The sequence below is a fragment of the Amphiprion ocellaris genome, chromosome 12, assembly GCF_022539595.1.
Source record: "Amphiprion ocellaris isolate individual 3 ecotype Okinawa chromosome 12, ASM2253959v1, whole genome shotgun sequence".
Classification (NCBI taxonomy): domain Eukaryota; kingdom Metazoa; phylum Chordata; class Actinopteri; family Pomacentridae; genus Amphiprion; species Amphiprion ocellaris.
Genome location: NC_072777.1, coordinates 388,437 through 401,816, shown reverse-complemented (window position 1 = coordinate 401,816; position 13,380 = coordinate 388,437). Strand labels below are relative to the sequence as shown.

At 38.9% G+C, this 13,380-nt stretch overlaps 1 protein-coding gene and 3 non-coding genes across 4 annotated transcripts; all 4 read left to right on the top strand.

The window, feature by feature from the left end:
• Positions 1-1,790: 1,790 nt before the first annotated feature.
• Positions 1,791-9,184, top strand: rps12 (ribosomal protein S12). Its single transcript, XM_023298455.3, has 6 exons — positions 1,791-1,886; positions 2,010-2,056; positions 4,572-4,688; positions 4,889-4,991; positions 7,247-7,348; positions 9,097-9,184. Exons 2-6 carry the CDS (start codon positions 2,043-2,045, stop codon positions 9,157-9,159), a joined length of 399 nt encoding a protein of 132 aa, XP_023154223.1. The 5' UTR covers positions 1,791-1,886; positions 2,010-2,042; the 3' UTR covers positions 9,160-9,184.
• LOC111588223 (small nucleolar RNA SNORD101) lies at positions 4,409-4,484 on the top strand. Its single transcript, XR_002748163.1, has one exon. It is a non-coding gene; the product is annotated as a small nucleolar RNA SNORD101 (small nucleolar RNA).
• Positions 4,744-4,826, top strand: LOC111588225 (small nucleolar RNA SNORD100). Its single transcript, XR_002748165.2, has one exon. It is a non-coding gene; the product is annotated as a small nucleolar RNA SNORD100 (small nucleolar RNA).
• On the top strand, positions 5,042-5,124 carry LOC111588224 (small nucleolar RNA SNORD100). The gene has a single exon (XR_002748164.1). It is a non-coding gene; the product is annotated as a small nucleolar RNA SNORD100 (small nucleolar RNA).
• Positions 9,185-13,380: the final 4,196 nt, after the last annotated feature.

The following is a 13,380-nucleotide window of genomic DNA, read 5'->3' as shown; positions in this document are numbered from 1 at the left end:
GCCACCTGTTTAACACCTATTTTTTTCACATCATCAATGACCTCACTAATTGAACTCAGCACTGCTATTTTTTTGAACATGACCCTGATTAGTTCCAGTTTCAGCTGTTGCAGTTTCACAGAATCAGCAGATGCACGTCATGCCTGTTGGGTCTGTTGGTTTTCTATACCTTTACTAAACCTTCTAGAGACATTACTTGCAGTGTAGAAGTTGAAATTCTAACAAAAACAGTGATTTATCTCGCTAGTGATGTGGGACTGCTATTATTTTGGACACAACTATATATGGAATCACTTTAGATATTTTTAGGATTTTTTTGGAAGATTTTTTACTCATTTTTAAAAAATATTTACAAGAATTTTCTTGACAAATTTGGGGGATTTTTTAAAAATAAAACTTTTAAGGTAAACTTTTAAGGAATTATTGGAATTTTCTTCTTTTCACAAATTTGGGGAATTTTTTTGCTGAATTTTTGGATTTTTTTTCAGACAAGGAAACAATATTTTTTGGTGGCCGTAAATGAGGACAACAGGAGGGTTAATCTGACCTGAATGTTTAAATTAATTATCACCTTTTATACTGAAAAATGTGAATATATTTTTAAAGAAATCAAAGAATAATTTCTCATAAACTACTAAATGATTAAAACGCTGCAGAGAATCTGGTTTCGTTGAACTATTGAAAGTTTTTAATTTATAATGTTTGTTATTTTTTTCTTCATTCCAACTGAAAGCTCTGAGGAACAGAAACCTCATCAACAGTAGAACCTATCAGATGTCAGCTGGAATAATAAAAACAGAGGTTCAGGTTTATCACCACTGAGGGTCATTCATCCTCCAGTTAACAGGATTAATTTTCTTTACAGCATTTATGACCCGACTGAGGTCTCTGTTGGGGATTATTACACTATTCACACATTTGTATTTTCCTCCTACATCTTTACATGTCATGATTCTACTTTTCTACACGTGTTTATCTCGTATTTTTTCTAAATGTCTGAGACTCTAAATGGGAGCAACTGGAACAGAAACAACTTTTACTCTGGGATCAATAAAGAACATTCTGATTTATTATTCCACATTTTATACTTTTAATTACTTGATGTTACAGAAATCTGTTTTCACTTGTTGACACGAAAGTCTTTTTAATATAAATTCTTGTCAAAAAAAGTCAAATTAAATTGACCATAATTCAGTGTTGAAAATGGATAAACAGTGAAAACAGGCTAGAAACATGTGAGCACATCTGAGAACAAAAGAAAATAAACTAAAACTAAATGAAAAAGAAGAAAAGACAAAATGAGATAGGAAAAAAGTTAAGACAGAAAAAAGGAAGGAAACAATAAATAAGAAACAAAAAACCCAAATTTGCTCACACTGGATCCAGCTGATTCTTGGATTTGTTGGGTTTTCATGTAAAACTATACTCTCCATAATTATTAATCCTGTAGTCTCCGCTCTAATATTTATTATCCAAAGGTAAAGTTGTGTATTACATTATTTTCTAGGGTTTTTAATCCTTAATATTTAAAATAAGAAATTAATTTGCCTTTATTGATTTTTAAAGAGTCAAGTCCTTTTTACAAATCACAGTCTGGAGCTTCACTACAGATTATTTTTTATTAGAAATCTGAACTATGTTAAAAGGTTTCAAATGTTTGTATTTTTTGTGACCTTATTTTTTGTGAGCTTCAAGCATTTTATTACTTTAAAAAATTAATTTCACCTTCATATTAATGATTATTAATCATCCAGAAGTGCGAATAAACCCACGGCTAAAAACTACAACAGGCAGCTGGCGGACACCTCGGCGGGGGCCTGTCGGTATTAAAGCGGTGTCTCGGCCTGATGACGTCCTCTTTCCCCGCTGCCTGAGAGGCTGACAGGGTGCGTTTCTCCAATCTGAGACTCAATCTGAGGATTAATCAAACATCCTTATTGATAAAGTGATCAGAGTGATCTGTGTGTGATCGATAATCACTGCTCTGTCATTTCTGGTCTGTATTTCAGAACTTTGTGTCCCGCATCCATCGCGAATCAACAATGGCCGAGGAAGGGTGAGCATGATGCTACCGTTAGCCGCCGGTAGAACAGAACCGGTAACCCGAACCGGACACATAAAGAACCAGAGCCGGACTCTTAGAGAACCCGAACCGGCCCGTAGAGCAGACACCGGTGGAGGTTTAGCGTCCAGCTGGGGGTTCTGGTTCATTAACGGCCTCCAGAAACTTAAACAGCAGCTGGTTTACACTTAGCTTCAGCGGCTAAATGCGAATTTTCTGCTGAATTTAAAGTCAAACTGTGAAGTTTTTAAATCCACAAAGTCAAGAACAATCAGTGGTTTGTGTGTGAGTCTTCTGTCAGTAACGGCAGAAATATTCCAGCTAATGTGACACCAGATAAAGGTAGAAATCACCTTTTAGCTGCTGAACATCATCCAGCCTCACAGTGGATTAAAATAAATTATGGGTTCAAGAGTTTATCTGACTTAACTTTATTCAGTTGAATCTGAAAGAAAATAAGGCACAAAAAAATGAATAAATATTAGACAAATAAATGTCAGATTTTCCCCCCCTAATTTTCTGTCTTTCTCCTCATTTTGTCTTATTTTTTCCTAATTTTGTTTTATTTTTTTCATTTACTGTCTAATTTTCCTTCTGTGTGGACTCCCTGAATGAATATTTGTGCTTCTAATCTATAAATTACTGTAACTGGCTGATCAGTAAATCTAAACTGTTAAGTTTCTTCAGTTAAAGCAAACTGAGCGTTTATTTTAAAGTTATTGTGAACCGTGTGTTTAATGTTAATGATTTACAGAATAAAACTCTAAAGTTAAGCTTTAGTTAGGGATAATTTAAATCAGATGAAACTCTTCCAGTGAATCTTCAGTCTGTGATAAATGGTTCGTCGTTTGGATGTTTTCTAGCTCAGAAACTCAACGCGTTTCTGTTGTTCTGAGAGTTTTCTGAGAGCAGCTGAATTAGTCGTCGTCTTTTCCTCCTGTTTGTTTTCAGACGTTCTAAATGAGACGCTAGAAGATTTAAAGTTCCTCCTGTTTGTTTTCAGACGTTCTAAACGAGAAGCTAGAAGATTTAAAGTTCCTCCTGTTTGTTTTCAGATGTTCTAAATGAGACGCTAGAAGATTTAAAGTTCCTCCTGTTTGTTTTCAGACGTTCTAAATGAGACGCTAGAAGATTTAAAGTTCCTCCTGTTTGTTTTCAGACGTTCTAAATGAGACGCTAGAAGATTTAAAGTTCCTCCTGTTTGTTTTCAGACGTTCTAAATGAGACGCTAGAAGATTTAAAGTTCCTCCTGTTTGTTTTCAGACGTTCTAAACGAGGAGCTAGAAGATTTAAAGTTCCTCCTGTTTGTTTTCAGACGTTCTAAATGAGACGCTAGAAGATTTAAAGTTCCTCCTGTTTGTTTTCAGACGTTCTAAACGAGGAGCTAGAAGATTTAAAGTTCCTCCTGTTTGTTTTCAGACGTTCTAAATGAGACGCTAGAAAATTTAAAGTTCCTCCTGTTTGTTTTCAGACGTTCTAAATGAGACGCTAGAAGATTTAAAGTTCCTCCTGTTTGTTTTCAGACGTTCTAAACGAGGAGCTAGAAGATTTAAAGTTCCTCCTGTTTGTTTTCAGACGTTCTAAATGAGATGCTAGAAGATTTAAAGTTCCTCCTGTTTGTTTTCAGACGTTCTAAATGAGACGCTAGAAGATTTAAAGTTCCTCCTGTTTGTTTTCAGATGTTCTAAATGAGGAACTAGAAGATTAAAAGTTCCTCCTGTTTGTTTTCAGACGTTCTAAATGAGACGCTAGAAAATTTAAAGTTCCTCCTGTTTGTTTTCAGACGTTCTAAATGAGACGCTAGAAGATTTAAAGTTCCTCCTGTTTGTTTTCAGACGTTCTAAACGAGGAGCTAGAAGATTTAAAGTTCCTCCTGTTTGTTTTCAGACGTTCTAAATGAGATGCTAGAAGATTTAAAGTTCCTCCTGTTTGTTTTCAGACGTTCTAAACGAGGAGCTAGAAGATTTAAAGTTCCTCCTGTTTGTTTTCAGATGTTCTAAATGAGGAACTAGAAGATTAAAAGTTCCTCCTGTTTGTTTTCAGACGTTCTAAATGAGACGCTAGAACATTTAAAGTTCCTCCTGTTTGTTTTCAGACGTTCTAAATGAGATGCTAGAAGATTTAAAGTTCCTCCTGAAGTGCTGCTGCTGGATTAAAGCCGTTCTGATAAACGTTGAGTCATTTTAGATTTTTAGTGTCTGAAGCATTTTCTGGGATTCTGGAGATGTTGAGTGTAATTTTCGAGAATGTTTGAGCATTGAGGACACAGTTTGACGGGTTCTAGTCTGTTCCAGTGACTCCATCCTGGTTTACCAGAACAGTTTATGTCTCAGTGAGCGGTTCACAGCGTGAATGATGATCTCCTTTCTTTTGTCGGATACCCCTTCACTCTCCAATGAGTGAGAGCCTCCCTCTGACACGCTGGAAGCTCAGCTGGACCTCCTGGACCTGTTGGTTCTCTGTGTGGACCTGTTGGTTCTCTGCTGAACCTCTGTTCTGTGTTCCTTAGCATTGCTGCCGGAGGTGTGATGGATGTCAACACCGCTCTCCCTGAGGTTCTGAAGACCGCCCTGATCCACGACGGCCTGGCCAGAGGGATCCGTGAGGCGGCCAAGGCCCTGGACAAGTGAGTCCCGCTGTTCCATCAGGTGTTCCTGCAGGTGTTCCTTCAGGTGTTCTAGTGCATCAGTGATGATACATTGGCTCCCTCTACTGAAGTCTGTGTAGAAACCTGCCAATCGTTACCCAATATGTCTGAGATGTTCCGTCAGTCTGGGGTTCCTCCTGTTTGTGTCGGTACCATGTTCTAACCGTGTTCTCCTGCAGGCGTCAGGCCCACCTCTGCGTCCTCGCCGCCAACTGTGACGAGCCCATGTACGTGAAGCTGGTGGAGGCCCTCTGTGCCGAGCACCAGATCAACCTCATCAAGGTGAGAACTCTGAGGAACCGCAGGAACCGGGTTTGATGTTCTGCTGCTGCTGTATCGCTGATGACAATCTGGCTCCCTCTACTGAACACTGTGAGGAGATCGCCACTGTTACCCAATATCTGTCTGAGGTACAGTCAGCACAGCAGAACGTCCAGAACCATCTACAGAACGTTAAACTGACCTACAGAATATTAAAACTGACCTACAGAACGTTAGACTGACCTACAGAACATTAAAACTGTCCTACAGAACTTTAAAACTGACCTACAGAACATTAAACTGACCTACAGAACGTTAGACTGACCCACAGAACGTTAGACTGACCTACAGAACGTTAGACTGACCTACAGAACGTTAGACTGACCCACAGAACGTTAGACTGACCTACAGAACGTTAGACTGACCTACAAAAAGTTAGACTCACCTACAGAACATTAGACTGACCTACAAAAAGTTAGACTGACCTACAGAACGTTAGACTGACCTACAGAATGTTAGACTGACCTACAGACTAACCTACAGAAAGTTAGACTGACCTACAGAAAGTTAAACTGACCTACAGGACGTTAAAACTGTCCTACAGAACGTTAAAACTGTCCTACAGAACGTTAAAACTGACCTACAGAACGTTAAAACTGACCTACAGAATGTTAAACTGACCTACAGAACGTTAGACTGACCTACAGACGGACCTACAGACTGACCTACAGAACATTAGACTGACCTACAGAACGTTAAACTGACCTACAGACTGACCTACAGAATGTTAGACTGACCTACAGAACATTAGACTGACCTACAGACTGACCTACGGAACATTAGACTGACCTACAGACTGACCTACAGAACGTTAAACTGACCTACAGACTGATCTACAGAACATTAGACTGACCTACAGACTGACCTAGAGAACGTTAGACTGACATACAGAACATTAGACTGACCTACAGACTGACCTACAGAACATTAGACTGACCTACAGATGACCTACAGAATGTTAGACTGACCTACAGAATGTTAGACTGTCCTACAGAACGTTAAAACTGACCTGCAGAACGTTAAAACTGACCTACAGAAAGTTAGACTAACCTACAGAACATTAAAACTGACCTACAGAACGTTAGACTGACCTACAGAACATTAAAACTGACCTACAGAACGTTAGACTGACCTACAGAACGTTAGACTGACCTACAGACTGACCTACAGAACGTTAGACTGACCTACAGAACGTTAGACTGACCTACAGAACGTTAGACTGACCTACAGACTGACCTACAGAACGTTAGACTGACCTACAGACTGACCTACAGAACGTTAGATTGACCTACACAATGTTAGACTGACCTACAGAAAGTTAGACTGACCTACAGAACATTAAAACTGACCTACAGAACGTTAGATTGACCTACAGAACGTTCAGACTGACCTACAGAACGTTAGACTGACCTACAGAACGTTAGACTGACCTACAGAACGTTAGACTGACCTACAGACTGACCTACAGAACGTTAGACTGACCTACAGACTGACCTACAGAGCGTTAGATTGACCTACAGAATGTTAGACTGACCTACAGAAAGTTAGACTGACCTACAGAACATTAAAACTGACCTACAGAACGTTAGATTGACCTACAGAACGTTCAGACTGACCTACAGAACGTTAGACTGACCTACAGAACGTTCAGACTGACCTACAGACTGACCTACAGGTGCTTTTCATAGTTCTAATCCTTGTATCGGTTCCTCTATCGGAGGATGGAGAACCTGCTAAAAAGAGAAATCCTTCATGTCTTAGTTTTGTCCATTCGAACATCTGAAAGAGAGAACTCTGGTGAAAGTTCTTGTTTTGGTCTCAGTCTGGGTGGAGAGCTTGATGTTTCCTGTTTATAATTAGATCAAAGCTGCAGAGGTTCTACCATTTATGAAAGACTCTATTAAAGACTTAAGTTCTGTAAACACTTTTAAACATCTAGGAGGTCCTCTAGGACGGAGTCCTGAAAAGCACCACAACATCTGAGAACAAACAGACTCAGGAACAACTTCCAGATTTTGCTGCTTTGTTTCTGGAGCCAAAAGTTTTGTTTGTTTTTTGTTTCTGGAGCTAAAAGTTTGGGTTTTTTTTGTTTCTGGAGCTAAAAGTTTAGTTTTTTTTGTTTCTGGAGCTAAACGTTTTGGGTTTTTTTGTTTCTGGAGCTAAAAGTTTTGGGGGGTTTTTTTGTTTCTGGAGTTGAAAGTCTTTTTCTGCTGCAGGTCGACGACAACAAGAAGCTCGGAGAGTGGGTTGGTCTGTGTAAGATCGACCGTGAGGGAAAACCCCGTAAGGTGGTGGGCTGCAGCTGTGTGGTGGTCAAGGTGAGGAGATCCAGATGTTCCAGATGTTCAGACTCTGCCAGTCAAGTGCAGCTGCTGATCTGTGTGTTCTGCAGCTGGTTTATCTCCTGGCTAGATCACTGCCAGAGTACGAGCTCCGGCATCGACTAGTGATGTCTGGAGTCCCTGACAACGGCTACACGCTACATGCTACACGCAGGAAACATGATGAGGAATCCTTTAAACTGATCCGTAGGAACGTTTCCTCTGGAGTTTAATCATAAAACCACAGTTTGGATCATTTCTGTTGAATCAGAGCTGATGATTAATCTGTGGGTTATTTTATTGTGATTGAAGCTTCTTAAATATAAATATTCTGCTTTTGTAAAATGAAGTAAGTTAAGACACAAAAATTAAGAAAATGAAGCAAAAATTAGAAAGTGAAGTAAAATAAGACACAAAATTAAGAAAAATAAGGCAAAAAGGAGGAAAATTAGACATAAAATGAAGGAAAATGAGACATATTTCTGTCAGAGCAGTAAATAGATCAGACTAATCAGTTATTTTAGAATTTGAAGCTTCTTAAACCTAAATATTCCGTTCTATTAAACTACCAAAACATTTGTGCTGAGCTGAAGGAGATTCTTCAGTTTTCTGTCCATTAAATGATGCGGGAAACAGAAAAGCAGCTCATGTTTGGTTTTATCCAGAATAACGGCTGATAATTTAACCAAAGAGCTGCTTTCTGTCTCCTGATCCAGCAGTAGAGGAACGCTGGTCGTCTTATTCCGTCCTGAAATGATCAATAAGTCCATCAGTTGTCACCCATTTTTAAATTTAATCAGTCTGAACTCTGTGGTTCCAGCTCCTTAAATGTGAATATTTTCTAGTTTCTTTCCTCTGACAGTAAACTAAAGATCTTTGGACTAAACCAGACATTGGAGGAAACTCTGATCCACATTTTGAACATTTTCTGACATTTTAGAACCAAACAGCTGATAAATTTATCCAGAAAATGACCATCAGCTGCAGATCTGAAGACACTGAAGGAACCAAAGCAGAACTGCACCAAGAAACCAGAAAAATAATCACATTTACCAGCTGCAGTTGCAGGATTTAGACTAAAAACTGTTAGTCTTTGGATTTTTTTCCTAAAGGTTTGACAATAAATTGATTGTCTGCAGCTTTACTGTCTGTCTGTTAAATCTGTATTTAGCCTCCAGATTCTACCAAAGAAGCTGCAGAATGTTTAAACAGTTAAAGATTTGTTCAGTTTTTGATTTTTATTATAAAAAAACACCAAAGGGACACATTTACTTTTTATAACATTTGGACCAAATTAGACCAGATCAACTTGTCAAATTAAGACTACATTATCCCAGAAACATAAATGAGAATCGGCTTAAAGCAGGTAGAGAACAGCTGGAGTCTTTAGGATCAAATGTCCACGTCTAGATAATAATTTCTAAACACAGCAGAGCAGAGAGCAAGGATTATTTTATTATTATTTTATTCTGTAATAATGAACTTCAGCCGTCATCTGAAAGCTTCCAGCTGTCTGGATGATTCTAATAAATTAATTCTAAGTTGAATTCTTCCTGCAGCAATGGGAGATAAAAGCTTTGAAGATCTCAGAGCAGATCTGGGATTAAATATTAAAATCAGGTTATCAGTTATCAAACATGAGCAGGAGATCATCCTTCACTGATTTAGTCTTTTCTGACGTTTCTGTTTATTTGATTGTTTCTGGACTGATTGAAATCCGTTTCTGTGTTTTTTCCCTCCTGCAGGACTACGGTAAGGAGTCCCAAGCCAAGGATGTGATCGAGGAATACTTCAAAGCCAAGAAATGAGGTGTTAATAAAACATGGAAATGAAGCTGATAGTCTCCTCTGCTTCTTCTTTATACAGAATTAGTGAATAGTCAGATAAAACCTTGCAAATGAAGGCAAATTAGACACAAAAATAAGACAGAAAATGAAGTAAATTAGCAGCCATTAATCATCACTTAAACAGTTTTAATAATGAGGACAGAAAATCTACACATTAAAGAAGCTGCAGTCAGAATTTAGACGTATGAGGAACTCTGATCCACATTCTTAACTTTCTGATCCAGAACATAATCCACAATAAAAAAAGTTCTAAACAGCAGCTCTGTTAGAAAAAGGAATATAATGCTTTTTGCTCTATTCTTTAGCAACTGTCTTTTGTACTGCTGTTTATAAATCATTTTCTAGACATGGAATTATATATCAGACAGGTGAAAATCCAGGTCTCTGTATCTGGTCTGTGATTTAAATCTTCATATCTGACAGAATTAGCCTGCAGGTGTTCATGTTGATACTATACTACAAATCCCAGAGTGCATTGCAACAGCTGGAGGGTTTCCTCTGGTCCACCCCAACATAGTAGGTGATGCCACCTGCCAATAAACCAGAAGAAGAGCAGCTCCTCCTGTCCTCTAGAACCCATACAGTCCTCTAGTGGAGCTGAACAGGATTGTGGCCAAACATCCTGAACTGTCCATGAACCAATCAACACGTCTCGTTTGCACTTCCTGTTACTGACCACTAGATGTCCTGCTGGAGGGCTGGGTGTCATTAAAGCCTCCAGTAATGATCTGTGTTCTGAATGAAGTGTGGAAGCTTCAGCTGAGCCTCTATGAGCTTCACTAAGTAGAACCTGAGACGACGTCATAAAACCAAACAGCTGAAGTTTCAGGAGGCAGAAGAAGCTCTGAAGAACTCTGGAGTCACAGCAGAAGATGTTCAAGAAGCAACGTCTGAAAGTGAGGCTGCCATTAAAGCTAGTTTTATTCTGGTAAAAGAAATCACTAAATCAGCTGTTTTCAGAAGGACTGCAGGATTAAAGTGTGTCCAGACACAGAGCAAACATCTTCAAATGGACGCCTGAACACAACCAGATGTGAGCTCGCTGATGGTCTACAGAATCAGCTGATGGAAAAAGGAAAAGACTTGATGGTTTGTTGCCGTGCTGTGGATGAAAGCAGCGACGTAGCAGATATTCCTCAGCTGAGGGAACTCTGATGTTTCTCTGTGGGTTCAACCTCCAGCTCAGGGCTGATCCCAGACAGGTCTTCTGAAGACGACCACTACATGATGCCGTCTACATCTCACCAGCTCACACTGTTTCTGAGCACACATTTCACTGAACGGAGATTTACTCACTTAACCCTCCTGCTGTCTTCATTTACTTCACCAAAAAATATTGTTTCCTTGTCTGAAAAAAATCCAAAAATTCAGCTAAAAAATTCCACAAATTTCTGAAAATTTGCAAAACCTTCAGGAAGAAAATTCCAACAATTCCTTAAAAGTTCTACTTTTAAAAAATCTCCCAAATTTGGCAAGAAAATTCTTGTAAATATTTTGAAAAAATTTGTAAAAATCTTCCCAAAAAAATCCTAAAAATGTCTGAAGTGATTCCATTTATATCAATAAAACTTCTAATATTTTCTTTAGAACATTCACATAAAAATCAACCAAAATACAGTGAAATTTGATGGATTTTGGTTGATTTTTATGTGAATGTTCTTAAGAAACATTTTTAACACTTCTTTTTTTCCACCAAAAAATGTTCAAAGATTTCCCAAAAATGTTGAAAACGTGGACATCAGAAGTTTTACTGTGAAAATACATGTTTTTCCACATTTTGAAACTTTAAAACGTGTTAATTTGACAAACAGAACGACACAAGGGTTAAGTTTGATCTTTTCATCGATGCGTTTGTGGTTGAGGTGGAAAAGGTAGCTGTGGATGTTCAGATGGAGCTGCTGGAGCTCCAGTGCAGAGTTGGGTTCCACTCTGAAGGTAAAGTATAACTCCCTGGACGCTGAACATCTCCCACCTTTCATTCCCCAACTCCACCTCCATGCTGCTCAAACCTGCTGCGTGTTTGGAAGAACATACATGTGTGAGCAGCTTTTCTCTGCAATGAAAATGAACCAATCATCACACAGGAGTCATCTGAGGAACACCTTCATGCTGTCTGGAGAAGCTCCACAGCTCAGAGCTTCAGTCCAAACACTGACCAGCTGCTGGAGGAGAACTGATTCCAGACATCGGCATCAGATCGTTTTCTCCTGGAATCACAGGACCTGCTGCTGAACATTCTGAAATATTTGTTATTGACTGATTATCAGAAATATTAATGATGTATTTATTGAATAGTTGTTTCAAGTTTTAGTATTTATTTCATTTATAATATTAATATCGTTTTGATTTTGTAAGAAACAAACATTTTCAATGGAAACACAAAAAGGCCGTTAATGTGTCTTTAACTGAAATTTGTTCTCATGACTTGTTCAGTGAGTGAGCCTGGCTTCTTCTGAATTCTTTATTTTTCTGCCAAGGAACGGCAGAGTTATGTGACGGTCAGCGTCTGTCTGTCTGTCTGTCTGTCCGTCCGTCCGTCTGTCCGTCCGTCTGTCTGTGTGAAACATTACTCAAAAACTGACCAACTGATTTGGATGAAATTTTCAGGGATTTCAGAAATGACACAAGAACCACCTCATTAGATTTCCACAGTGATGCAGCTTATAGTCTGGATCCATGGATTTGTTAAGGATTTCCCATTACCAGATATAGCTGCCAGCACGGTGTTGCTGTAACCATGACAACAAGTGAACTCTGTGTCAGTTACCTGCTGATGATCACATGATTGCATCCCACTACAAATTGACTGATTTATCAGTTGGAAATCATCCCAGGAACCAATGATTGAACTGTGGGCTGTTTCTGAGTCCCGCTACATATTTAGATCATGTTTGTAGCAAACCCCAGCCAGACAATGGTGAAGCTCCTGATGGTTCACAAAGCGTTTATTTAAGTTCAGCCGTCAGCCTTATTTTGAACACAAATTCCCCTTTCTGTCCTTCCCTCCTTCCTTCAGGAAACACCATCAGAGCTTGTCTCCATTCCAGCTGCTTCTGAGTTTAGACACATCCTTTACTAGACAGCAACAGCTGGAACCGTTTTATTTCATCTTGACGGGAATTTTAGAACTTTTCAGCAGCGTCTTCGTCATATCAAGAAACCGCTTCTTAGATAAACACTTCCTGTGCTGCTGGAATGGTGACAAAATAAAAGCTCGTACCATTAAAATTACACCTTCAAAATAAAAGCCTGGAGGGAACGGTTATTTTAACAGTAGCAAAACAAAGGTTTGCCAAAAGTGATGAACTGATCAACAGACTTTTATAAGAGTAATTTACATCTAAAACACTCTCAATGCTGGAGAGCGTTTGATGCTGAAGCAGTGAGCAGTTTTTCTGTTTCTTCTCTGGAGATGCACAATGAGGGACGTCTGCAGAGACTGAGAAAGAGTCTCACCATATCCTGACATGAGGAAAAAGACTTTATTGAAGACTACAATGAGAAAAACTATCAGACAGCAGACGGCTGCATTCAAGGTGAGCTTTGAACATTTGATCTGGAACAGGAATTCAATAACGGCAGCATGAGCTTCATTTCAGTCTGTAGCTGCTGAATTCATGGATGAATCATCTGGCACTAGAGAGGAAGACCATCAAACATCCATGTCAGCTGATGGAGGTCCAAGATGTCTCACCCAACAAACAACCATACATCTCTCTGAACTCATTTCAATAGTTTCTACATCCAAACCATCGACATGTCTTTTAGATCCTATCCCAACTAGACTGTTCAAGGAGGCTTCACCTTTAATTAATTCCTCAATGTTGGATCTGATTAATCTCTCTCTAGTAACAGGTTATGTACCACAGGCTTTTAAGGTTGCTGTAATCAAACCTTTACTTAAAAAGCCCACTCTAGATCCACATGTTTTAGCCAACTATAGACCAATTTCTAACCTCCCATTTCTCTCTAAACTTCTGGAAAGAACAGTTGCAAATCAATGATGTGAACATTTACAAAGAAATAGCTTGTTTGAAGAGTTTCAGTCAGGCTTCAGAGTGCATCATAGCACAGAAACAGCTCTGGTGAAAGTTACGAATGACCTTCTCATAGCGTCAGATAATGGACTGGTCTCTATACTTATTTTGTTGGACCTTATTGCAGCATTCAATACAATCGACC